The sequence below is a fragment of the Urtica dioica genome, chromosome 4 (genome assembly GCF_054948205.1).
Source record: "Urtica dioica subsp. dioica isolate 48M chromosome 4, U.dioica_male_clone48M_v1_H2, whole genome shotgun sequence".
Taxonomy (NCBI): Eukaryota; Viridiplantae; Streptophyta; class Magnoliopsida; order Rosales; family Urticaceae; genus Urtica; species Urtica dioica.
Window position 1 is genome coordinate 15,135,295 of NC_142759.1, and position 25,508 is coordinate 15,160,802.

General features: G+C 36.3%; 2 protein-coding genes across 4 annotated transcripts; one reads left to right on the forward strand and one right to left on the reverse strand.

Annotated features, from left to right (window-relative positions):
- Positions 1-8,293: 8,293 nt before the first annotated feature.
- LOC149400764 (Nucleotide-diphospho-sugar transferases superfamily protein) lies at positions 8,294-13,230 on the forward strand. 2 transcript variants are annotated; one of them, XM_089613342.1, is made up of 14 exons: positions 8,294-8,767; positions 9,457-9,512; positions 9,652-9,826; positions 10,100-10,201; positions 10,409-10,480; positions 10,862-10,978; positions 11,153-11,230; positions 11,337-11,399; positions 11,487-11,583; positions 11,699-11,777; positions 11,858-12,069; positions 12,153-12,298; positions 12,610-12,732; positions 12,820-13,230. In XM_089613342.1, exons 1-14 carry the CDS (start codon positions 8,681-8,683, stop codon positions 12,970-12,972), a joined length of 1,560 nt encoding a protein of 519 aa, XP_089469468.1. In that variant the 5' UTR covers positions 8,294-8,680; the 3' UTR covers positions 12,973-13,230. The 2 variants fall into 2 exon arrangements, with proteins under 2 accessions (XP_089469468.1, XP_089469470.1); XM_089613344.1 differs by lacking the exons at positions 12,610-12,732; positions 12,820-13,230 and adding an exon at positions 12,445-12,603.
- A 2,564-nt stretch (positions 13,231-15,794) lies between these two features.
- Positions 15,795-17,184, reverse strand: CB5LP (cytochrome B5-like protein). 2 transcript variants are annotated; one of them, XM_089612664.1, is made up of 7 exons: positions 17,013-17,184; positions 16,860-16,907; positions 16,629-16,744; positions 16,493-16,530; positions 16,289-16,366; positions 16,121-16,212; positions 15,795-15,998 (listed from the first exon to the last, which is right to left on the reverse strand). In XM_089612664.1, exons 3-7 carry the CDS (start codon positions 16,705-16,707, stop codon positions 15,932-15,934), a joined length of 354 nt encoding a protein of 117 aa, XP_089468790.1. In that variant the 5' UTR covers positions 16,708-16,744; positions 16,860-16,907; positions 17,013-17,184; the 3' UTR covers positions 15,795-15,931. The 2 variants fall into 2 exon arrangements, with proteins under 2 accessions (XP_089468790.1, XP_089468789.1); XM_089612663.1 differs by lacking the exon at positions 16,860-16,907 and having other exon boundaries at positions 17,013-17,183.
- Between the last annotated feature and the right edge of the window lie 8,324 nt (positions 17,185-25,508).

Consider the following 25,508-nt stretch of genomic DNA (forward strand, 5'->3'; position numbering starts at 1 on the left):
CGCTCGGGCGGTCGCGGTCTCATGCGGTGGTCGGTCGGGTTCTCTCTCGGAGTTGCGGGACAGACTCGTGCTCACCCACCGGGGAATGCTTTTGGCGTCGGTGGTTCTGAGCGAGTCGTCACGAGATACCTAAGTTTCCATTTGTTTTCTGGTTGTTTAATTTACTGTTTTTTTTAAGACTGGGTTTTGGTAATATGTTTGTTTTGTTTTCTTGGAGGCGGAATAGCCGTCCTTCACCATCCCAGTGTGGATCTCCTGTTAGATTCGTGTCTATGCAGGTTGAAGAGTCATCTTCTTCATGGTCATCGGACTGCGGTCATTTGGATCTTTCCATCAACCATTATGGGTTTATCGAAAGAGCCAAATGTGTGCTCGATTTTGAGTGTGTTCTTTATTCTTCCTTCTGTTGGAAGTACGCACAATATGAGCGAACACCTGTACTTAGTGTTAGATTCATTCCGATCTAAGTCTGTGTCGTGTCTAAGATGTTATTCGTCTGTATCGATGGGTATTCTACCCGTTTTTTAATGAAAGCTTTGTGCAATTCTCAAAAAAAAAAAAAATGATTTTAAGCTTTCTGTGGTGGGCTTTTGGGTTACATAAGGCAGTACAACAGTGTACGTTTAAGGAAGGCATTATCAAAATATAGAAATTGTAATGTGTATGACTAAATTAGTGCCATTGGATAGATAACTATTTTTTTTTTCTTCCAAAAAATGACACGTCTAGGAGTAGTCATTTGAATCTGAAGTGTACATTTACAAATATGCCCTCTTCATATTTATTTCCTTCTTTTTCATTTATTTATTGCAACCGTTTTCCTATAAATACCCAACTCCTTCGACTGTTCATTTCTTTCCACCATTTCCACCGCTTCCCTCCATCTCTTTACCGAACTCTGCTAAATCGAGCCAACTATAAAGAAACCACCGCCGAGACGTCCATTCACCTTCATTTTGTCCGTCCTTCATCTTGGGTGCTTAGTTTTTCTTCTTCTTCCACTTTCTCTTCTTTTATGGGTGTATTCCACAGTGAAACCCTAACCCACGCAAATCGCAAGTTTCAACCACCACCATTCTCCGAAGCTTATACCCTTTACACATTACCCAAATCGGCCTCTACAATGACAAAAAGAAGCCTTGCGAAAGGACATGCAAACTCCAAAAAAAAATAAAAACCAAAAATCCAAACTTCCTGATGAAGCTCCACCCCGCTGGAGTAATAGGGTTGGGTCTTCGCCGCTGAAAAAGCCGCAGAAGAAGCTTGTAAAGACGAAGAAGACCATGGCATAATCGTGTTGGTCTAAGCGAAAGAGTTCAACAATGAAAAACCCTAATGCAAAGCGTCCAAGAGCCAGCGATGGCAAAGATTCCGATTCCCTTTGCGATGTGAATGACTTTGTGTTGAGTCAAAGGCAGAGAAACTCAATTCCGATGAATTTAGTTGAATTTATTTAGTTACATGTTTGGATCGGTCTGATGGTGTTGAAATTGGAATGTAGGCATAATAAAGTCTAAATCTTTATCATTAATTGATTTGTTCGTCAATATAACTTTGAAAAAAAAAACATTTTGATTCCGAACATACACGCTTGAATTTGTTAAGTAGTAGTTTAGTTACATATATGTAACTATATTATATGTATTAGTTACAAACATGTAACAAAAACACATATTTTTAATTACTAACATGTAACTAAAAGTTAAAACACATAATTTAGTTACCAATACGTAACTAATATTTAATTATTTGTGACAAATTTAGAGTAAAGCATGTAATAAACATGTAACTAAATCCTGCAAAATGTAACTAATTTAGTGGACTTACTGTTTGATGTATAGGGTTGGACTCGATACTCAGAGGAGTCTCTCAGACAGTTCAACTTTAACTTCCATGAGAATGTCATGTCGTCATGTCGTTCAAAGAAGATGTCGCGATGTCCAAGGAAGAATCAGACCTGTTCAGAGAGCCATGTTTTGGACATTTTCTGGATATGCCTTAGATAACCCGATCCTCGAAGATAATCAGTAACCTTATGCCGAGGACGGGTTACTTCGAGGGAGTTCCCAAATCAAACGATAAATTACTAATAGAGATCGGCGGTGTCCCTAGGGAGTTCACTAGGGAACATTTCAACGAGATCACAATCCTGCAAATAGATGACTCCTACAACGCGACGGCCAACGAATATGACGATATTGTACTCGGGGGCCTATTCGTTGACACGTTCAAGAAAGGAGCACTTGCTACCCGGGGCAACATTGCGGCACTTATTAAGGACAACAAGGACTTGAAGGACGATGAGAAGGGAGTGCGGTTCTTCTTCTTCACTTTCTATACAACGTGCTTCTCTTGGGCCAACGAACAGTTGCCATGAAGAATAAATCATACATAAAGATGGTTGATAATTCGTGCACATTCAACGGATTCCCTTGAGGAAATGTTGTATGTGATCACTTCATGGTCACCGTGAAGAACTTTGTGAAAAAAGCGAAGAGCCCAAGTAGCCCATCAAAGACTAAGAAGGTTCATCTGGAAGCCTTTCTACTGCCTCTGCAGGTATGGGCGTACGAGTGCATACCCAAATTGGAGTCTATGGGATCATGCATTGTACTGAAAGACAATGCGAGATTGTTGATTTTGCGATGATCATCTTCATACAGAGTATCCGAATCTGCAATACAGTCCATTCAGTTACATGAGGTCCCTCTTTTTTGCATTGAAAAATATTTTGTTAGACACACACATCCTAACTACTTGTTTTTTTATGTTTCCCAGGTAGATTTTAGAGCCATTGACAGTGACATCGTAGAGCCTCCATTTGTACCATGGGTTATACTCTAAAGAAATTGAAAACAGTTGCCTACGAGAGAGAAAAATCATCTGCTGAACATGAGGTAAAAATCTTAATTTATGTTAGTTACAAATATGTAACTAGTATACATATTAGTTACATGTTTGTAAAAAATTCACACATTTTAATTACAAATATATAATTAATGAATACATATTTTCTCTTTATTTTTTTAAGACTCGGTCTGATCAGGCCCAATCCTCTATCCCTCTTATGGACGCTACAAACTACTTGACACTCATTAGTTATTTCTTTCAAATGAGAAAAGAAAGAAAGTCACCCCTTCTAACCCCATAATTAACTCATTCCCTTTTTGTTAAAATAAAGCCAAATCAGGAGACGAAAGTGCATATATTCGTTTGACTCTGCATTTGATTATCGAAGTCCATGTAGAGACTTGTAGTTGACGACTGGTAGGCCGTGCGAGAAAAGAGAGAGAGATAGAGATTCTAATTAATGACAATTGACCCCCTCCACTAATCCCAGTCGTAATGATTGAATGAAGAAACAATAATATGGAGGAAAAATAGAGTCCAAACATGAAATCATGTCATTTTCATTGTTTATCGGCACTAAACATAATAATAATAATAATAATAATAATAATAATAATAATAATAATAATAATAATAATGAAAAAACAGAGCTGGCATGGCTATTTGCAATTTGCATGTGCTTGATGAAATTGAAATAAATGGCATCCCCGCCTCAGATTTTGTAACAGCAGTGGTATGCAACTAAAGTTAGCCATATGGAACCCGAGAAATGGGATCCCCCGACCCCGTCTCATATTTTATGGGAAATGAAACTCCCAAAACCGTAAAAAATGGTATCGAAAAATCTCGGAACCATTTTCAATGGTACTTTCCGGTACCATATTTCGCGGTTCCGGGATTCCCATATTTTCCATATTTATTTTTTCATTTTATTTTAATCATGAATACATTTAAAAATAAATAATAATTCATATATTTTCAATTTAAAAATATAATTTTAAAAATATGGTACTAAATTGTGCTAAACGGGGATCTCAGTTCCGTCTCAGTTCTCGGATGGTTCTGGGACAAAAATCCCGATACCATATTTCCTAATACGGTTTTTTCTCATTTTTCATATGATACCAAAAATACGGAAACGGGGTCCCGCGGGATCCCATATGGCCACTTTTATATGCAACTAAAATTAAATTCCTTGTTGCATGAAAAAAAAAAAAGAAGCAAAACCATCTAAAAAGCAAAACCAGCACATTGACAACCCATATCTTGCCACACACAAACCCGCCGTTTTCAGATTATCATATACCTTAATTTATTTCAAATGGGCTCCATTCTTTTAATCCTGAGCAATACATACACACACACACACTATATGTATGTATATGTTTATGTATATATGTATATGTACAAAAATAGCATTTTGTGAAATTTTCAAAATTTTTTTTCTTTTCATTTTGTTAGACATCTCTTGAGTATTCATCTTTATAATTTTCATTATTTATGAAATAGCCAAAGTATTCCTTTATTTAAAAAAATGGAAAATATTATAATTATTGCTATTTATTACGAATAAACCATCAAACTTCATAATTAATTAGATTTTTTGTTTTACACTTGAAATACTTGGTCAAATTATGCCAATAAATTTTCAGGTTACGGCAGATCAAGTCAATGGAAATGGTTTTAATATTAATTAACTTGTTCGATGCTATGAATCTTATGATATTCATTAATTTTCTCTTTTGCCTTTTGGGACGTGGGAAGATCAGATCCATAAATCTTTATGCATGTTCAGATGTAAATGTTCTGTTATATTTACAAACCATTGAGCTAAGTTTCTGAAGTTCTTTGAGTCTTTGAGAATGTTGTAAAGGGATATCATCAGATCACATAAAATAAATTTAATACGTTGGGAGAACTCTTAATTATTTTTTTAGTACACCCCATTATATTATTTATTTATTTATTTTTCTAAAACGTAAATAGTCTTGGGAGAGCTCTTAATTCAAAACCAGTCGAATTCAATAATTACAAGCGCAGTGCTCTGTTTATTTTAGTGATCTATCATTGTAATTAATTACACTTTTTAAACGCCCAGCCCCCACGTAACTGTTTATTATTTTTACGCATTCATCATCAACAACAACAAAAAAAAAGGGAATGAAAGAAGATCAAGAAGGAAGAAAAGCATACTATTAAAATATTCCAATATTTCAACATAGAAAATTTGATTGCTTAGAAAACAATATGTTGTTTGCCACGGTGTGTCTTAGTCTAACGTCAGCGATGTCCCAAGATTGATAATCTAATATTTAATATTCCTAAACAAATTTAGTACTCTATAAACACGATACAAACCATATATATATACATACATATATATACATATATTTATATATATGCGTCCATGAAGGCAAAATATCAAGAGTATCCATCGTGTTTAATCAAAATACGATATTTATCCATTCGATTTTTAGAAATATCAGACATATCTATTAAGTTTAATATAAATGACATATAACTTCCCTAAAAAAATGTTATATTACAAATATCACTCTTTTCGTTTTTTTTTACAAAAAAATAATTGAACTCCCCAAAATACCCTTAATGAAATAATTTTTTATTTTCTATTCTATATACAAAAAAAAAAAAAATTCTTCATAAAAAGTTAAGGATTTTTTTTATAAAGAGGGATTTTGATTTTTTTTTTAATAAAATAGTAAATAAATATTTAATCTATTAAGGGTATTTTGGAGAGTTCAAATTATTTTTTGTAAAAAATAAACAAAAATGTTGATATTTGTAATATAATATTTTTTTAGGGGAGGTATATGTCATTTATATTAAACTGAAGGGATATGTCTGATATTTCTAAAAATCGAAAGGATAAATCTCGCATTTCGATTAAACACGATGGATACTTTTGATATTTTCCCGTCCACAAATCATAGTTAAGCAATTATTTGGATATTTGGTCATAACCGTCACAAATGTGCTAGAAAAATTGTCGGTTACTTGTGATATAACTTTTCAAATATTCCCTCAAAAAAAAAAAAAAAAAAACTTTCAAATATAATATTAAGTTAAAGCCTCGGCTCCTGTGTTATTTTTAGTTGACAATTACATGCAGTGACATTTTAAAAATAATGAAAATAAATTTTTATCGGAAAAAAATATTTTTTTAATTTATAAAACAGTTAATTATATATATATATATATATATATATATATATATATATATATATTAAAGTGCATTTTTTTTGCTCTATTTAATTTTCTTTATTATGAACAATTTCATGTATAAAAAGTTAAGACTTTTTTTATTTACAGTTGAAAAAAAAAGAATCTAAAAATTAAAAATGTTATATTGTTAAAATACGATTTTGAGTTTTATTTTTTTTTTTTTTTTTTTTTTTTTTTTTTTTTTTTTTTACGCATTCAGTTAGTTAACAGTTTTAGTATGCATATGAATTCACTAATTATATTCAAATTTGTTTGGGGCAAACGATAATATCAATTTTCTTCCTATGGGTAGAATCAAAACATGAGATCGTATCCCACAGACATCATTACTCATATTTATTTAATTTTAGAGTGTATATGTATGGTGGGACAATTAGATCAGCAACTCAAAAGTTCATCATTCTTTTAAAAAATAGTCAAAAATTTTATTTAATTAAAAAAAATAATACATACCAAGTCTGCAATAAATATATAAAAAGTAAATTAAATTAAATAAAAGAGTAAAATAAATCAATTAAAAGAGTAAATTAAATTGACTATTTAATTAATTAATTAAATTATTTTTTTAATAAAATAAAATTTTAGCTTTAATCTTAACATAAGTTAATAGATTAAGTAGTTGCTATGTGTGTGATAGTACAATAAAGTTTTATATTTGTCCAACCTCTCGTATTATTGATTAATAATGCCCTCTTTTTAAAAAATATAAAAATTTCATGGACATTGTAATGTCATGAAAATAAAAGTTGATGTACGGCTTATAAAATATACTAGTTTTAGTAACGCGCTACGCGCGAATGATTTTACGATATTATAAATGATAATAGCAAGTAAAATTTGTAGAAGTTAACTTGTGTTATCAAGTTTCTTAAATAATGGGCACTAAAGAAACCAACAATGAGAAAAACTCATTAAAAATCAAGAGTACATAATAAAATGTAAAAAATTTACTTTGTACATTGGTTAGACTTTTAAGGGTAAATAAAACTTGCGTTCGTTTTCAATAAAATATGTATACACATATAAGGTGAAGGGAAATAAATATGAAAGTAAAAAATAAAAAAAAAATTAATAAAGAAAATATAAAACTATTTAAATATAAGTAATGTGTAACAAAATTACAACAGTTAAGAAAAATGTTTTTATGATTCTACATTGCATAATCGTTGCATGCTCATCTCTCACCAATTCGGGTTGTATGTCATGGTTAAGACATCCGGCTTTCTAAACCAATATCATAGCTTTTATATATAGCATATCTCGTGGACCACTTGTACCATGTAAGATACTATTTTTTACCAGTATCCATGGTCTTTCAATCTACTTATTCCAACAATATCTATGATAATACATAATAAAAAAATTATACAAAATCTACGTGTAATATTAATAGTACATAGTTTTTCCAAGAATATATATATATATATATATATATATATAAAATAACATATACTTAAAATACTGTATGTTATTGATATAATATAATATAGTATTATGAATTATGATTATATTATACATAAAAAAATTATACAAAATATATTGATGAAAGAGGGAGAAAAATAAAATAAAATAAATAAAAAATATAAAAAAAATATATTGATGAGAGAGAGAAAAAAAAATTAAAGGCCGGGAAAAAAAGGCCGAAAGGCTGGGGGGGGGGAAAAAAAATTAAACGTCGGAAGGAAAAAAAAAATGCAAAGGTCGGAAGGCCAAAAAAAAATGTAAAAGCCGGAAGGCAAAAAAAAAAGAAGTAAAGGTTGGCCGAAAAAAAAAACCGCCACGTGTTCCCGTTTGACGACATCACGTGGCGGCTTCAGGATGCATATATGGGAGTGGAGTTGCTACTTATTAACTATGTTATAGATTAAACAAAAACAAGATATAAAAACTAGACGTCGATGTCATTTTAAACAAATATTCAAAACAAACCTCCTTAGAAAGTCATAAGCCCCAATTATTTAAAATTAAAAGAGAAAAAAAAAAAAAAAAAAAAAAAAAAAAAAAAACTAGGTGCCAAAAACTACATTGATACATACGGCTGGATTTTAAATTTAAAAACGACAGCATATGAAAATATTCGAATCGGAAAAGCAGAATCTTCCATAGGTCCATTCTCTCCCTTCTCTCTTTTCAGTCACACGTGCCAATTCGCACGAATCCAATTAACCCTTTTTATTCTCTCTCTCCTCACTCACTCACTCTTTCTCTCTCTTCTCTGTCTCGCAATCTCTCTCTCTCTGCTGTTTCTCTTATATTATTTCTGAATTCCAATTTCTTCGAACGATAAACCGATAAAACAAGAGGGACCTATAAATAACAAACACCTCCGAACTCCAATCCAAACGGTATCTCCAATCAGACACTCCGTTCCATTGTGTGGTCGTCGTCGTCTTAACGATTTTCAATATTATTTTTTCACGCTCATCGTCTCTCTTAAACTCGTCCTTGGCGATCTGGAGCAATGTCCTCGCCGATTGGTGAAACTTAGGGCTTGGAGTTTGAGAGAGACATACGTATTTTTATTTATTTATCATTGATACACACACATACTTATATATATACTGGTGTATATATACGCGCAGACACAATGTCTGCAATTAGTTCTTTTGATTCGTTGTTTTTCAACCTCAGCAGAGCATGCTCTAGCCGCTGGGCGGTTTTCATTCAGATCCAGGTTCGTGTTTTCTTTTTATAAAATTGTTGTATCTAGATCCAAGGGATAGGTATTGTTCGGTTCCCAAGAATGTTTTTGGGGGATGGATTATTTCTTTGTTTTTTCTTTGTATAATACTCCTCGTTGAAAGTAGCGAAAGTTGTTTCAATTTCCCTCTCGGTTATCAGAATTAAAACTTTTTTCGTTCTTCTTCTGCTTATTGCACTTTTTTTCTGGCGCCAAATGATCTGGTGATTAATTTCTTTCCTTTATTGGAAAAATTGCTCTTGACTGCTTATACACTTCTCTGCGTTGCGTAGAAAAAATAGCTAATGTATTTGTCTCCGTTCGTGAGAAGATAACCTGGTGTTTTTTTTTATTTTTTATTTTTTTTTATTTTTTTTTTAAGTTCAAGGCTCACATAGCTCAGGTTTTGGCCTGTGAATCATGAAAAAGACGTATGCGTTTTCTCTTTGTGAGATTGTTTATGTGAAAACTACTAATCACGTCTGCTAATGTAAAATTCGAATAGTAAATTTGAGCTATTGGTTCTGTATCTTTGTTGTGTAATTAGGAAGTAAAAAAAAAAGACTCAAACATGGTATAGAATTCCTTTTTTTGCCAACAAATTTCCATACTTCTAGCTCTGCTAGCTTAATGGATGTGAAGTTTTATCATATAGAACTTACATGAATTTATATTTGCGACAGGGATGTGTAATCTGCTTAACTCTCGCATTGGGATGGGCATTGGCCGCTTACGTCAGGTACTTAATCAACGGCTTTGCTTTTTTTTTTTTTTTTTTTTTTTTTTTTTTCGGAAACGAGACTAATGGGTTTTCTTTTTTTACATCATTGTTATTCTATAGTCTGTGGGCATTAATTCTTCTCCATTTGCAAATGCAGGAATAGGGAGATAAAAAAAATGAAGGATAGTTTGCGAAAGGGCAATAGCTTTTCGTTTCTTTCTCTAGATATAAATGAGCTCGAGCACTCTTATCAGCTCCATCTTCCTGGTGTCTCCGTTGTCATGCCGTTAAAGGGTTTCGGAGAACACAATTTGCATAACTGGAGAAGTCAGGTGAGGTTGATTATTATTTTTTAGTTTCTTTTCTTTTTCAATGCTAATCAAAATAGGCTTATTACTACTTTATGCTCCGAGTTTTGGAAACCCTTGTCATTCTAGTTTACTTAACCTCGACATAAACGCCAAAGTTACAACCTTAACTAGCACTCATCGTATGTGTTACGTTTGTTCTTTTTTCTTTTTTTAATTTTTTTTTATCTCGGTTCAAAAATCAGATAATTGAGTTTCATTACTCATGTTTGTTTTATGATGATATGATTATTGCAGATTACATCTCTTTACGGTGGCCCTTTAGAATTCCTCTTTGTTTTGGAGAGTACGGAAGACCCTGCTTTCATTGCTGTGTCGCAGCTGATTACAGATTTTAAGGTTGGTGAAACTTTTTGTTGATTCATATATCAGTTCTGTGATGTGGTTTGAGTGTCCATGCCTCTTCTTCATAATGTAAAATGGATTTTGTTTAAGCCATCATCTTTTAAGCAAAACAGGCAAATGTATGATTGTATTTCTTTAACCTGGAAATGTTTTTTTTATTTTACTCGGGTCACATGACTTCTATGTGTTTGATTTTCTCAGGGCGAGGTTGATGCAAAGATTGTTATAGCTGGTCTTTCAACAACTTGTAGTCAGAAAATCCACAACCAACTGGTACTTGTTAAGTTTTATTCAGTATCTCTTTCCTCTAAATAAACGTTGTCGGTCCATACATTAGTTTGTTCAAGAATCTTCATAATTGGTGTTGAGATGCTTTAGGCCACAATAAGAATGATGTATTCTCTTAGGAAATGTCTAAGAAAGTAAGACTACTGTTTTAGAAAGATTTTGGACAAGACTTACCCCCATAAAACACCATTCTCGTGGGCCTGATGTAATGTATGTCCACGAAACCAACACATAAACACTAATTAGAGCTAGGGCACAGGACTGAATGATTGATATATTGACTGTATGTAAACTTTTGCGCGCATTGTTTTGGATGTTCTAGTGCTTGTTCCTATTAGTTACTAAGCAATAACTACTTTCCCAAAGGTTGGAGTGGAGAAAATGCGAAAAGACAGCAAATATGTGTTATTTTTGGATGACGATGTTAGGCTTCATCCTGGCTCAATTGGGGCCCTCACTTCTGAGATGGAGAAGCATCCTGAGGTAATAATTCAAGCTGAAACTAAATGTCTTCACACACATTCATCATAGAAAATTGTGGGGCTACTCTAATTTGTTCACCTGTTTTAATTTTTTGATACTTGGGTTATGAGCATTGGCCATGAATGTTTACCTATGGTTTATTTTTCTGATCTTGATTTATTCGTTTATTTGTAGATATTCATTCAAACGGGTTATCCTCTTGATTTACCGTCAGGGAGTTTGGGGAGCTATTGCATCTATGAGTATCATATGGTACATTATAATTTCTCATACTCTCTTCCCAAATTTAAAAAATATTCTACTGTTGGCCATGTGTATAGTTGAATGATTACCTATCATTTTTTTTTTCCAATTACAGCCTTGCTCAATGGGGTTTGCGACTGGTGGGAAGACTTTCTTTCTATGGGGTGGCTGCATGATGGCAAGTAGCTACTGCTTCTTATTAACTGAACCTAACTTGTGATCTTATATATGAATTCATCTTCTGACTCTTATAAACTGTTCACAGATGCATGGTGATGATTTTAGAAAAGACAGATATGGTGTGGTCTCGGGACTTAGAGACGGTGGATATTCTGACGACATGACACTTGCAGCTATAGCCGGTAACATTTTCCATTTGTTTATATGCGTTGAGAATTGATATATCGCTGTGTGTGTGTGTGTGTATATATATATATATATTATATACATATATTAACATTGCTAGCCCTTTGACAGAGAATCATAAGAGGCTTATATGGTCGCCTCCCGTTGCTGTTTTCCCTCACCCTCTATCTAGTGATCTCAGTTTCTCAAGGTTTGCGGTGCTTTAATATTTAAACAAGTCATTACAAAAGACAGATTTCATGTTTATAACCTTGTGACATCCTTCTGCAGGTACTGGAATTACTTGAGAAAGCAGACATTTGTCTTGGAATCGTATATATCAAGAGTTAATTGGATAATGAACCGTGCGTTATTTACAGTCCACTTCTATCTCTCGTGGGGCTTTTTCTTCCCTTACTTAATGGCCATACCACATATAATCTCACTGCTGCTTATCTATGTGAAAGGCTACTCATTTGACGAAACTACGGTTACCTGTCATGGTAAGCACGCTAATATCATTTGCTTGTGTTGGAAGTGGAGTTTGTAGTGTTGACTGATATCATATTTAAATTACTTTTTTCAGGTTTGAAGCTCGTCGCTGCTTTAGCCACATGCACCACGGTTGAACTATTTTCAATGTGGAATCTGACACGGGTCGAGGTTCATCTATGCAACATGCTTTCTCCCGAGGCACCTCGCCTTTCACTTGCTTCCTACAACTGGGTCCTTGTAAGAATTTGTTTTCCCTCATTGATTGCATTGTCATCAATCTTATTATAGGACTTTCGGCTACGAAATTAGTATTATAGAGTTGTTAGTCTCTATATATAGAAGCTGGAAAATAATCATTAAGGGTCAATTTGTGTGGGTTTTAGGGTCTTAGCATTTTTGGTAATACCTGGGTTCGTCTTGTATTCCAAGCGTTTATCAGTGGAATTCGAAGATTCCCATCAACTTATATCAGGGATGGCATGTGTTCAAATTTCAATGATGCACAACTTTAGCTTTATCTTGATACTAATATCAAATTCAAATGGCAGGTGTTTATTGCAATGCTGGTGGATAACTTCTTATACCCGATCTCCGCAGTACGATCCCATTTCTCACAATGTATCAATTGGTCTGGTATCCGATACCACTTAAAGCATGGGAAGATAAGCATGGTATGGTTGTATGATCGGAATTTTGAAACCACATTCTGATATATTTTTATGCTAATAACATGGATGAGCATGAACTGTAATGCGCAGATTGAAAGAAGCGAGGACATAGGTCCAAAATACACAGACCTGGCTTGGAAGAATCTACATGTAAAGAGAGGTGCTCCGCAGAAAGTGTCGTTCCTCAGCTCTTTGGCCAGAACTCTTGCTCAGTGGCGTCAACCGAAGAAGTTCGACGCCTAGATTTGTGAATGGTTGATCTAAAATATTAGAAGATATCTTTGTTGGGGTTGGTTTGATTGATTAATTGACTGGGACATTCAAATTATTGATTGATTAGAAGTGTTATTAGATTTCTCCACCTTACGTATCATTTTTTTTTATTTCATCCTTGGCTCTGGGTTGATCTATAATTTGCACTGATTTTCTTTTTTATTCTTTTAAATTTATAGAATCTTGTAAACTAAAATTCAATCAGCGTAGTAAAAAATAGTTTCTCAATTTTGTTGTATTTATTACCACGTTATAAAATTCTTTTACCTCATTTACGCAATCTTTCTTCAAAAGCAAGAAAAATAAATAATAATTCTAGGAAAAGTTAGGCTTATCCGGTATCCGCTCATGTTGTATTTTACCTCGTACATAACACCATTCTGCTAGGTTTTTGACGTTGAAATTAAAATTAAGTGCTTTCTGTGACTAGATTAGAAGTTGCAGCGAGAGTATTTAAGATCGTGAAATAATCCCAACTCCATGTTCATGTTGTCAAGTACAAATAACGGCCTTCAATCATACGGGTAACTTCGAAAATTTAGCAAATAATTGACACAGTTTCTCAATCTTTTATAATGCAGTCCCTGTAAAACCAGAGTTTATTCGACCCACCTCATTTTATAACAAAATGCCGTGAGTACCTCATTTTCATTTTTATACTGAGAATACCTCAATTTGTTATAAAAATAGTTAGTACTTATTGTTTTTTTTTTTCTTGATGTTTATAATTTTATTAGACTTTTTTTTTTAATTGCTTACAGTTTCAATTAAATTTTCATTAGTACGTAAGAATTTTTGTTAAATATGCAATTTTTTATCGGGTTATTCACTTATTTTTATTGTGTAGGCGGCTTGAATCGTGATCAAGACTTATTTTGTGATGGATTGCATTTTAGGTGAGTAGCATTGTCTACAATATTATTGAATAGCTAGTCAAATATTTGTCAATATAGTGTTTTTTGTTTTTTTGCGTTTATTATCTTAATATATATGTATAGACAAGGACGAAGCCAGTAATGTAGATTAGGGGGCTAATTTGTAACAAAACATTCAGGGACTGATTTGTAACAAAAAATTCAGGGGTTGATTTGTAAATTTTGAGGGTAAAAAAATATAAAAATAAAATAAAAAATGAGTAAAAAGTGCAAAAATTTTTTTTTGAGGGAGGCTATAACTCCCCTCTCACTTTCATGTGGCTTCGTGCCTCTGTATAGAAATTTGTAATCACTTAAGCCATATCAAACTTAAAGTTTTCATTATAGCCAACATTTAGGAAAGTTCTGAAACAAATAAACATCTTGATGAGTTGGTACATATTTCCTTTGTAATTATTTTGTGAAAATTAAGTAACTTCTCGAGTCCGATGAACTAACACGAATCTTTCCCTGGTTGTTCTCTCTAACTAAGATTTTAACTCAATAATATAAATATATATATATATATATATATATATATATATATATATATATATATCAGTTGCTTTGATGTGGAGCCGTATATGTTTACTACGTCGTTGTTCATATTTTTAGTTTGTAAGAAATTTCTTATACTCATGCTAATGCTATTAGTTTGTTAATTAAATTAACTTATGATGCAGTATGTGATAAAATGATGGTAAATTTAATTAGTTTGTTGAGCTCTTAACGAAATAAAATGATAAAAAAAAAAAACATGTTCTTTGCCTGAATAAAAAACGCAGGTCTACAACTTCGTTTCAACTTCCGAGCATTCCAAAATTCGCAACTGAGGCACGATTTCAAGGCAAGAAAGTGGCCAGAACTAGTATCCCACTGAGAGCTCATAAGAATCACACGAGCAGCTTCGATATTGTCTGAAGCCAGCCATTGGGATCTCTAACAGAACAAGAGCAAGTGCACTTCAGAGCGATACGAAGCCGAACAGACATGGGAATTTGAACGCGGGACTTGAAGCTAGAAACAAAGCTCCCCGACAACGTGGTCAACAAATCTCTCAATCCCTTCAAGCCAAGAAGCTCATAAAAGAAGTCATAACCATCCATAACAAAGGAAAACAGCACTACATGGCCTCCAAGTTCGAACCCTCCAATGAGTTCATAAACTTGCTGAAAGAACTGTGTGCAAAGCTGATATACAAGCGGTGTGAGGCTCTTATGAGTCTATAGACCTGAGTTCTGTGGATCACAATGGAATGAGATCAAGGTGGAGATTTGTTGAGGTTGAACTCATTTAAAAGTGGACATTTTGAGGGACGGGACAGTGTGCTGGGAAGAGATCAAGACAGCAAAACTGCAAGATCTGCAGTTTTACGGTTTTGACCGTTGGATCATATCCAAGGTTATGTGTGAGGGAAACACTTGAGAGAATTGTAATTTGGGCATTTGGGAAGTGAGGCCTTTCGTCAGTGTTTGTATTCGGCGAAAACTTGTTTCATAGAAAGTGAAACGACCAGAATTCGGTCCAGAAGATTAGATTTAGTCCTTGATTTGCCGAACCAGGATAATTTTTGTGTTCTTCTTTTACCTTCATAGCTTATCTGCGTGATCTGGTGCCACATAATCAATGCAGTTAAAAGTAGTTTCTCAGCTTTGCTGTATCTATTGAAAAAACTACATCAAGTAAAAAGTTCATGCTATTAGTTAATAAAACACACACACACACACACACACACACACACACACACATTAGCACAAGCAATTTTCCACAATTATTTTAATTTTAAAAGTCAAGTGCTTTCTCTAACTAAGTTGAAAGTTTCCATAATTTTTTTTTTAAAACACCTAATTTGAAAGTTTCAGTGAGATGATCAGAAGATGGTGAAATAATCTCAACTCCATTCTCATATTGTCAAGTACATTTAACCTTGAATCATAATGGTCACAAAAATAAAAAATAAAACTAAATAATTGACACAAAGTTTCTCAATCTTTTACAAAGCAATCCGTGCAAATTCAGAGCTTCAAATCGCCTACGTAGAAGTCCTCAATCATGTCAAAAACCCGAGTTGCGTGCTGCGGTCTAGAGCAAGAAAGAGAGTGAAGTCCAAACCCATGATTTATCATTAAAAACAAAATCTCAATTAATTAAAATAGCAAATAAATTGTGTTTCAATGTAGAACGAGGATAATATGGCGACATACCCATAAAACCCTTCCGTTGAATCTTCGCCAGCGTGCGTGAGAATAGCATCTCCGCCTGGATGCTCTTCTACATATGAGGTGACATCATAAACCTACAATAGGGGCGAAAATGGAAATTCAAAGTCTAACTTTCAATTAAGGAAAATGTTAATCAATGGATGTAAAGACCTTGTCTTTGATGATGATCCAACAATCTGTCCTCTTGTTGTGCAAAGAAACTTCTGATTTACTATAGGCTTTGGATCCCTAAGGGAACAGAGATGTTCAAAGTAAAAATGAGTGTCACTAAATGCATAATGAAGAATCTGATCCCTAAAAGTAAACCCCTTTTGAAGAGTTTCAGAGCAGCGATGAAATGAGAATCATGAATACCTTTTCTTGTTTAGCTTTTTGATCATAATTAGAACCACCTGCATTGAATTTTTTTTTCTCCGTTTCCATCAATGAGATACCAAAAAAAAATAAAAATAATCACACACACATTATAATTGTAAGCAAAAAAACACACCAGATTTTGGGCCGCGAGGGATTATCAGAAAAGCTCCCAATAATAAAGCCACAATCACAGTCACTATTGCTATCACCATATCTCAACGTCGCGTCTTTTCACTGTCTACAGAGATTCTGAAGAGAAAAAAAAAACCCAGAAATTGAAGGAAAAAAATAAGAAGATATAAGCTGGATTAAATAGCAACTGGATGAGAAATATGGTCGGCAATACTTTGTGTACTCTTCTTACATTTTCAAATTTCCAAATTTTCTCGTGTTGAGAGCATATATGCATGAGCTGTTGAGTTGTTAGTGTTAGAGTCACGAACGATGTGTTTTGAAGTTGAAATTGAAATGCATAGTACTGAAGAGAAACAGGACTGGAAATAAATAAAAGTGCGACCTTTTAGAAACCGGGATTTGAATTTTCCGGCGATAGAGACGAAGTGGCAATGGTGTAGAAGCAGATTCACTTTGATGCGAGTACGAGTACGACAAGGCTCTTCCGATCTTCTCTCTAATGGGTTTTTTTTTTTTTTTTTGGTTGAAGTTCTCTGTAATGGGTCGTAATCGGAGTTTTTAGTTTAACTGAATTTTTTATTGGGCTTAATACCATTCGAAGTTCTCTGGAACTATTGTGGGAAAGTTAATCAGTGAACATTACCTCTAGTACCTCGTTTTTAAAAAAAATCCCTAACAAACAAGGATCGAAATACCGTTACCGTTACCGTTCCAAGCTTTCGAATTTACTGGTAAGCCCCGATACCGTAAAGGAATACCGGGGAAAGTAGGAAAAAAAAGGAAACCAGTACCGTTGAACTTACCGTTACCGTAGAGGAATGCCGTCAAATACCGTATTTACCGAGGGGAATTCAGAAAAGAAATATACAAAAAAAAACATACAAAGTACGTATGATAAAATTCATAAAATTAAAAATAGTGTAGAATGTTTCAACACAATACCAAATTACAAACACAACAAAAAGTAAGTTCTATAGTACAAATCAAAATGATAAAGTTCAACACAATCTATCAAATACTATTGTTCAACAAATTCAACATAAAAGAGATATAAATGAAATGACTACTCATAGCGACCATATGCAGCGGTCATACAGTAATCATACCAAGTCATATAATGAGCACATGCACGAAAGTACCTGTCCAAGTGATAGTCGTACTTATACTGAGATGAAACAACAGACATGGAGTGGAGGGGATAACCTGGAACTGGTCGCACCGTTTCGGGAGCTTGACTTGATGCATAATAGTCCTGATTGTAACTGGAAGATCCGTCATCATAAGAGGACTCCGTGCCTTGAGGACCAATTAATACCGATCCGAAGTTGTAGGACAAGTCATCAACGTCATTGCTAGACGTAAATGACATGACATCATTCATACCTCCGCCCTGACATCCGCGCCCGTATCCTGAATAAAAAAAGGCAGGGTGATGAAGATGATCATAATCTTCTTCCGATGGTGCGTATCCAACTTGAGCATCGCCGACATCACCAAATGAAGTGCCTCAAGCAGTAAAGGAACCTCCAGCCCGATATGAACCTCCGCCATCTGAATCCGAAATGTCTCCATATCTGCGTTGAGGTTGGACGTCCTCGTTCAGCACTCGCTCCGGATCAACTCCATGCTCTCGAGCCACTTCAGCTACTGTCGGATCCGGGTTTTGGTTGACGTCGTCCATGTGAACTTCGTCAATCCAGCGGAGCATTTCGTCGTCTCCCTCATTTTCATTCCCTGAGCGTTCGAAAGCTCGTTCGATGATATCCAAATGATCCATCGGGGTGAGGTTGTTGTCGTGAATCCGAGTTGCTTCTCGGAGCTGCAACTTCATGTTGTATGAGCAGAAAACAAGCTTCTCGAGTCTGCTGTACGCTAGACGGTTCCTTTGTTTTGTTTGGACAATGGCAAATGTACTCCAATTCCTCTCACAAGCGGAGGCGGATGAAGTTTGTGATAAAGTTTGAATGGCCAACGTCTGTAAAGTCGGGGTCCAATTTCCGTAAATCTCCCACCACTCACCTGCAATCATGTGACATAAATCATATCATGTCATTTCATACCATTCCATGATATAGTTAATGCATACATATCATCTCACAAGCTTACTTGCACAAAGGGTGCCTCGTGCCGAAACAACACTTCTTTGTGAGAAGTCTCATCGAGCGTCTCGAAATGCGATTAACTGTAATTAGAAAATCAAATAAGACTCATATATTCATAATGTGATATACCTTGTAACAATTTATACCTCTCTCCCAAGAGTTGACCCATCAAGATCCGGATGCAAGAAGTCGAACACATTTGTGACAGCGGCCATGTGAGTATTGTTCATGGTTATATCCGGGTTAAACAGCAACTGTGGATTTAGGAAGAAAGCTGCAATGTGTAGTGGATATTCCATTTGAGTACTCAATCTGTGGTTCACGATGTCGACGACCCATTTCTTCCCACTCATCGCTTCCAACTTTTTTTCATCTCGTGGAAGACGTAGTATAGTAATCTCATCGTGGGATGCACCTAAGTGTTCACTAATCGAAGAGTGGTGTACATCGGCTCGAATATGGCACACACTTCGTCCACCGATTGCCAAAACCTGGGGTTTAAACAAGTCTCAGATATGGATCTACCTGTAGGTGTTGCACTCAATTTGGAATCATCCCACCATTGACTACTGAACATCGTCCTCAACGCAGCTCTCTTCTCTCGGAGACTTCTGAGAGCTAGATAGTTCGTGGCAAATCTTGTTGCGTCTGGACGGATGATTCCACCTGGGGATGTGTCCCGTAACTTGGACAGAACAGTGTTGTGGTTGTAGATGAACTTTGTCGCATCCATCGCTGCTTTGATAGTCTGCTTAACACTATCTCTCTTCATAATATCTTCAAACATAAGATCTAGCAATGTGCGGTGCAAGGTGTCCAGTACACATTGTACTTGCGTTGTAATTTCAAACCGGCACTCTTGTAGCTCGAACTGTTGTCGGTCACAACCTGGACGACATTGTGTTTTCCAATTTATTTGACCACTGACCTCAATATTCCGTAGTTGTACTCCCCTGTTTTCGTATGCTTTGATGCATCAACGGACTTTAAGAACACCGTTGCACCAGCACAATAAACCATAATGTTTATGATGCTCAGTCTGGTACACTACTACAAATACTGTTTTCCGGTGCGGAAGACATTCGGGGTGCGACTTGTCGCACCCAAAATTCGCACCAAATAAGGCTTTCAGGTGCGACTTTTCGCACCCACAAGTCTATCAAAACTATTAGGTGCGACATAGTCGCACCCATAGACTGAAAACATTTTAGCGGCCAACTTTCCCCCTCTTTTTGGTTAAAATATCATTGGGTGCGGAAATCCGCACCCAAAAGTGTCATTGGGTGCGACAAAGTCGCATCCAAATGTCCAAATTTTTTCGCGGTCAAATTTTCTCCCTCTTTTTACAAAAATCATTGGGTGTGACAAAGTCGCACCCAAAAGTGTCATTGGGTGCGACAAAGTCGCACCCAAATTCAAAGTTTTATATAAACAAAATTTTTGCTCGGTTTTCATTCTATCCGAGCCAAAACATTTCATTTCGCCTCTCTCTCTCTCCGATTTCTCTCCTAAAAATTCTCCGACCACAACCACACTCCGAGCTCCGTCGCCGCCACCACTCCGAGCTCCGTCGTCGTGATCTCTCTCCGGTCAGGTAATCCCTCCCTCTCACTCTTAGATTCTCATCCTCACTTTGTCTCTCCCCCTTCTCTCTAACACACACACTCTCTCTCTCTCTCAGCCTCCGACCAACCCCTCCGCTGCAGCCCCTCCGACCAACCCCTCCGTTGCAGCCCCTACGACCAGTCCCGAGCCTCCGACCAGTCCCTCTCTCTCTCTGTGTGTATATGTGTGTGTGCGACTTTCGGGTTTGTTCTTATCTGCGGCGAGGAGCGGCGACGGAGATAAGAACAAACCTGAAAGCCGCCATTTTTTTTTAATTTTTGGTGACTTTTTATGTGCGACTTTAGGTGCGGAAAGTCGCACCCGAAAGTCAAGAGTTTTGGGTGCGACTTTTCGCACCTAAGACTTTTAGGTGCGGACTTTCGGGTGCGGAAAAGTCGCACCCAAAGTCGCACCTAAAGATATCTTTGGGTGCGAAAATTGACTTTTGGGTGCGACTTTTTTCGCACCCAAAGGTCTTTTTTGTACTACTGGTAGGCCCCGTCCAACCATTAGTGAGTATGGTGCATCCGTATTTTACCCACCGCTTCTTTTGTTCTTCAATGTAGTTCTCCGCGTCTGCAACCTCCATATCGAGGTACTTGTTATGAATTTCATACGGAGTTGGTATAGGAACTCCTAGACCTGCAAATGCAATATGCCAATATACATCATGTTAACGTTTCAATAACACATGCAATTCGAATATATGGAAATACAATTAGTTATCACGAATTGAGGATTACCTAGATCTTGAGCGGTCGCTATCATGTTTTTTAACTCATGCGAGGCTGCTTTATTCGTCGGCACATGTTGGTGAACAAAGAATTTTGTTATGTTTCTTCCGAGCCACGTTCTCTTCTTCGGCTCTACCATCTCATCAATTTTTTTTTGCTTAGCACTCGCTGACTTATATAATGACGGAGCAGCTGGTGGATGTGCTTTGTCTGCTTGTTGGGTATTGTGGGCATATTATCATCCACCAGCTACAGACTGAAAGAGAGAGGGATATGATAAAAAAAAGAATGCTCTGGAATCTGTGAATTTCAAACGTTATGATATCTTTAAAGTTCAGCATCATGGCTGATGGAGTGGATTTGATGACATAATATATTTGTTATTGTTTAATCTTGTATGTATTCTGCTGTCTTGCTTATTCTATTGCTTCATTGTTTAAGCAGTGCCAACATGAATTCTGAAGAAGTGGAAAGCAGTGGAGGAAGCACTTTGAACAGTAAAAACAAAAGAAAGAATGCTTCCATAGTGTGGGATCATTTTACGAAGACCGCTATAGATCGATCAAGATGCAACTATTGTGGCTTAGAACTCGCTTGTGATTCTAAAAAAAATGGAACCTCTTCAGCTAAAAATCATATGCACTCTTGCTCTAAAAATCCACATTTTAAAAAAGACAAGGCACAAAAGACTTTGGCATTCACGAATAAGGCCGGTGAAGAGGAAAGCAACTTGAGAGTTGTATCATGGACAAAAGAGGGATTCAGAAACGTCTTAGCCAAATACATTCTCTTAGACGAGCTTCCATTTCGCCATGTCGAAGGTGAAGGTTTTCGGCAATTTACGAGGTACTTAAATCCAAACTTTGAAGCTCCATCGAGGGTAACAGTTGCGCGAGATATTTATAGGTTGTTCTTAGAAGAAAAAGTGAAGTTGAAAGCAGAGCTTAGTCAACATAGAATCGCTATCACAACAGACACATGGACATCCATACAGAATATCAACTACATGTGTGTGACAACTCATTGGATTAGCATGGATTGGGTGTTGAAGAAAAGAATCATTTCATTTTCTCAAATCCCTAATCACAAAGGAGAATCCATTGCCACCGAGTTGCTAGCATGCTTCAATGATTGGGGGATTGCGAAAATACTCTCAATTACCGTCGACAATGCTTCCTCTAATGATACGGCCATAGAAAAGTTGAAGAAAAAAGTAAAGGACAAGCCCAATTTCCTACTTTTGGATGGAGAGTGGTTGCACATAAGGTGTGCATGTCACATAATCAACTTGGTTGTGAATGACGGCTTGAAAGAGTTGGCACCATCAATTGCATCTATTCGCGCGGCCGTTCGGTACGTAAGATCTTCTCCAACTCGTTTACTCAAATTCAAAGAAGTGGCAGCGGGTGAACAAATTGCATCTTCAGCTCTACTATGTTTATATGTTCCAACACGGTGGAACTCTACTTACTTGATGTTACAGGTACTTATGCTAGATAATTTTTTCATCTTAAATATATTCTATAACATTTATTTTATTACTATTTTTTTTTATTTCTATAGGCTGCAAATAAGTATCAACAAGCATTCAATGCTATGGAGGATGATCTTCACTATCAAAGCTATTTTCATGACTCCGCCGATGGAACACCGAACGAGAATGATTGGAATAATGCAAAGGTGTTTGAGGTATTTCTAAGAACCTTTTATGAGCTAACTCTACGCTTCAGTGGTTCTTTGTACCTCACATCAAATCGGTACTTGAAAGATATTGTTCAAGCAAAGGTTTATTTGAACAAGTTGTCCGCGTCAGATGATCCTCTTGTATGTGACATGGCAAAAAATATGAAAGCAAAGTATGACAAGTATTGAGGGAAGCCTGAAAAGTTAAACCGATTGTTGTTTGTAGCTATAGTTCTTGATCCGAGGTACAAGCTTCAATATGTTGAACATAGTGCAACAAGGCTTTTTCAGGATGGAGTCGAAGCGGCTACATTGGTTAAAAGTGCCGAAGATATTGTTCGAAAAGTTTACGAAACTTATGTTCTTGAGGCAGGTCCTATTGCTTCCCCGAACATGGGTGAACAAGTGATGCATTCACGGCCAAACATAGCCAAAACTTCTACTACTCTTTCATTCGCAGATGATGATGATGCTGAGTTCATATTTAAAAATCATGGACAACGTGGTGGACGAGATCGAGACGAAGTTGATAGGTACTTGCTTGAAGTACCCGAGGAGTTGTTTGGAGGGGATAGAGACAACTACTTTGATCTTTTGGGATGGTGGAAGATCAATTCCATCAAGTATCCAAATTTGTCGCGTATGGCTAGAGATGTTCTTGCAGCTCCGGTGTCAACAGTTGCTTCCAAATCGGCTTTCTCCACAAGTGGTCGCATTCTAGATCCTTTTCGAAGTTCTTTGTCTCCGAGAATGGTGGAAACATTGATTTGCACTAAAAGTTGATTGAGCTCGTACAAAGATCCTGTTGTATTGCGTGAATACATGGATGAAGTGGAAGCACTAAATGATTCTAAGCAAGTTGTTTCGGGTAAGATAATTAATTTGATATTTTATTTGACATATTCATTTGTTGTTTGTTTATTAAAACAAATTTATTTTAAATTTATGTCATTATTATTAACAGATGATGGTCAAGTTGTCATAGAAGAACAAACTTCGCATATATCAACTCCTACTGCTACTGCAACTTGATTATGTGATCCATAAAGGTAACATACAAATTCAATTGTTGTATGGTTTATTATGATCATTAGGGTTGTAATTTTAATTTTATATTATGATATTTACATGTGCAGGTAGTTGGAGACGAGGAGTGTCCTTTTGAATTTTATTTTTTTTACTCAGTTTTAGATTATGTATTGTCATTTTGGAGCTTTAAAGAGTCGTTTGTACTCGTTTTTTTGAATTTTTACAAACCGGATTTGGATTTTAGAAACTGGATATCCAGTTTATAAAACTGGATATTAAACTGGATCTGAAATTTTACAAACTGGATAACCGAATTTTAAAAATTGGATACTGGATCGGATACTGGATTTAAGAAACCGGATAACCGAATATTCGGATAACCGAATTTCGGTTTTAGAGTAAATTGGACCGGATACTGGACCGAGTTTTTAAAAACCGAAAATTCGGATTCGGATACTAAAAATGTCAAAAACCGAACCGAACCGATCCAGTTTCACCCCTACGTAGAACCACTGCCGGGCCCCGACATCATCCGAGCCTCCCATACTGTTTGAGCCGCCTCTTGTCTTGACCTCTTCATCACTGCTCGTAATTGCGCTTCGTAGTTTTCTTCGTCTGATTCTTCCACGCCAACATTTTTATTCAATGTCTTGCGAAGCGTAGAATCCAACGACTGTTTTTTCTTCTTTTTTACGACATTGCCTTGAAGTAAAACTTGCATCTCTGCTTTCACTTCAGGAGGGATTTTTTCACAAAATCTGACACTCTTGGTTGGGTCTACACGGGCTAGGTGGTTTTTCACTCTCGTGATGCCGCCACCTCCCATAATGTGTTCGCAAAATATACACTGGTGGCCGCTATTTTTCCCGGGAACGGGTGTACAATACCTCCTACCTAGGTCGGGGGCCGACATTCTTGCAACTTGTAACCTACAAATTAACAAATCACCTTTACAACATAACACTAGTACAAAAAAGACATTTTGGTGCGACTTTTTTCGCACCCAAAAGTCAATTTTCGCACCCAAAGATATCATTAGGTGTGACTTTGGGTGCGACTTTTCCGCACCCGAAAGTCCGCACCTAAAAGTCTTGGGTGCGAAAAATCGTACCCAAAAGTCTTGACTTTCGGGTGCGACATTTAGGTGCGACTTTTCGCACCTAAACTCGCACCTAAAAAGTCACCAAAAATAAAAAAAAAATGGCGACATTTAGGTGCTTCTCTTCGAGTGGGACCGGATCTCCGTTGCCGCTCCTCTTGCGACCGGCTCCACAACTTCCGAACCAGGCATACACACATACACACCCACACACAAAAAAAACACATTTCTTCTCAGCCCCTTCCTTCTCGGTCTGCGCGCGCGTCCAGTGGTAAGTCTCGGTGGTTGGCTGGGTCGTGCGGACGATGGGTCGGCCATTTCTTCTCGGCCGGTGCTCGGTGGTCGGATCGGAGCCGACGGTGGGGGTGCGAGAGGCGAACCAGGTCTACTGACCTACAACAAGAAATAGAGGGAGATAAATTAGAGAGAGAGTCGGACAGAGAGAAAAAGAGAGAAGAAGAGGAAACTCACCTGAGGTCCGGCGGCGGCGGGGGCTCAGCTCGGTGACACCGCTCCAACTCGCGGCCTCCTTGCTTCTTCGGGGTCACAGCTCGCGCACGGACAAGAGAAGAAGAAGATGGGAAAAGAGAGAACTCGGAGAGAGAGAGAGAGAGAGAGAGAGAGAG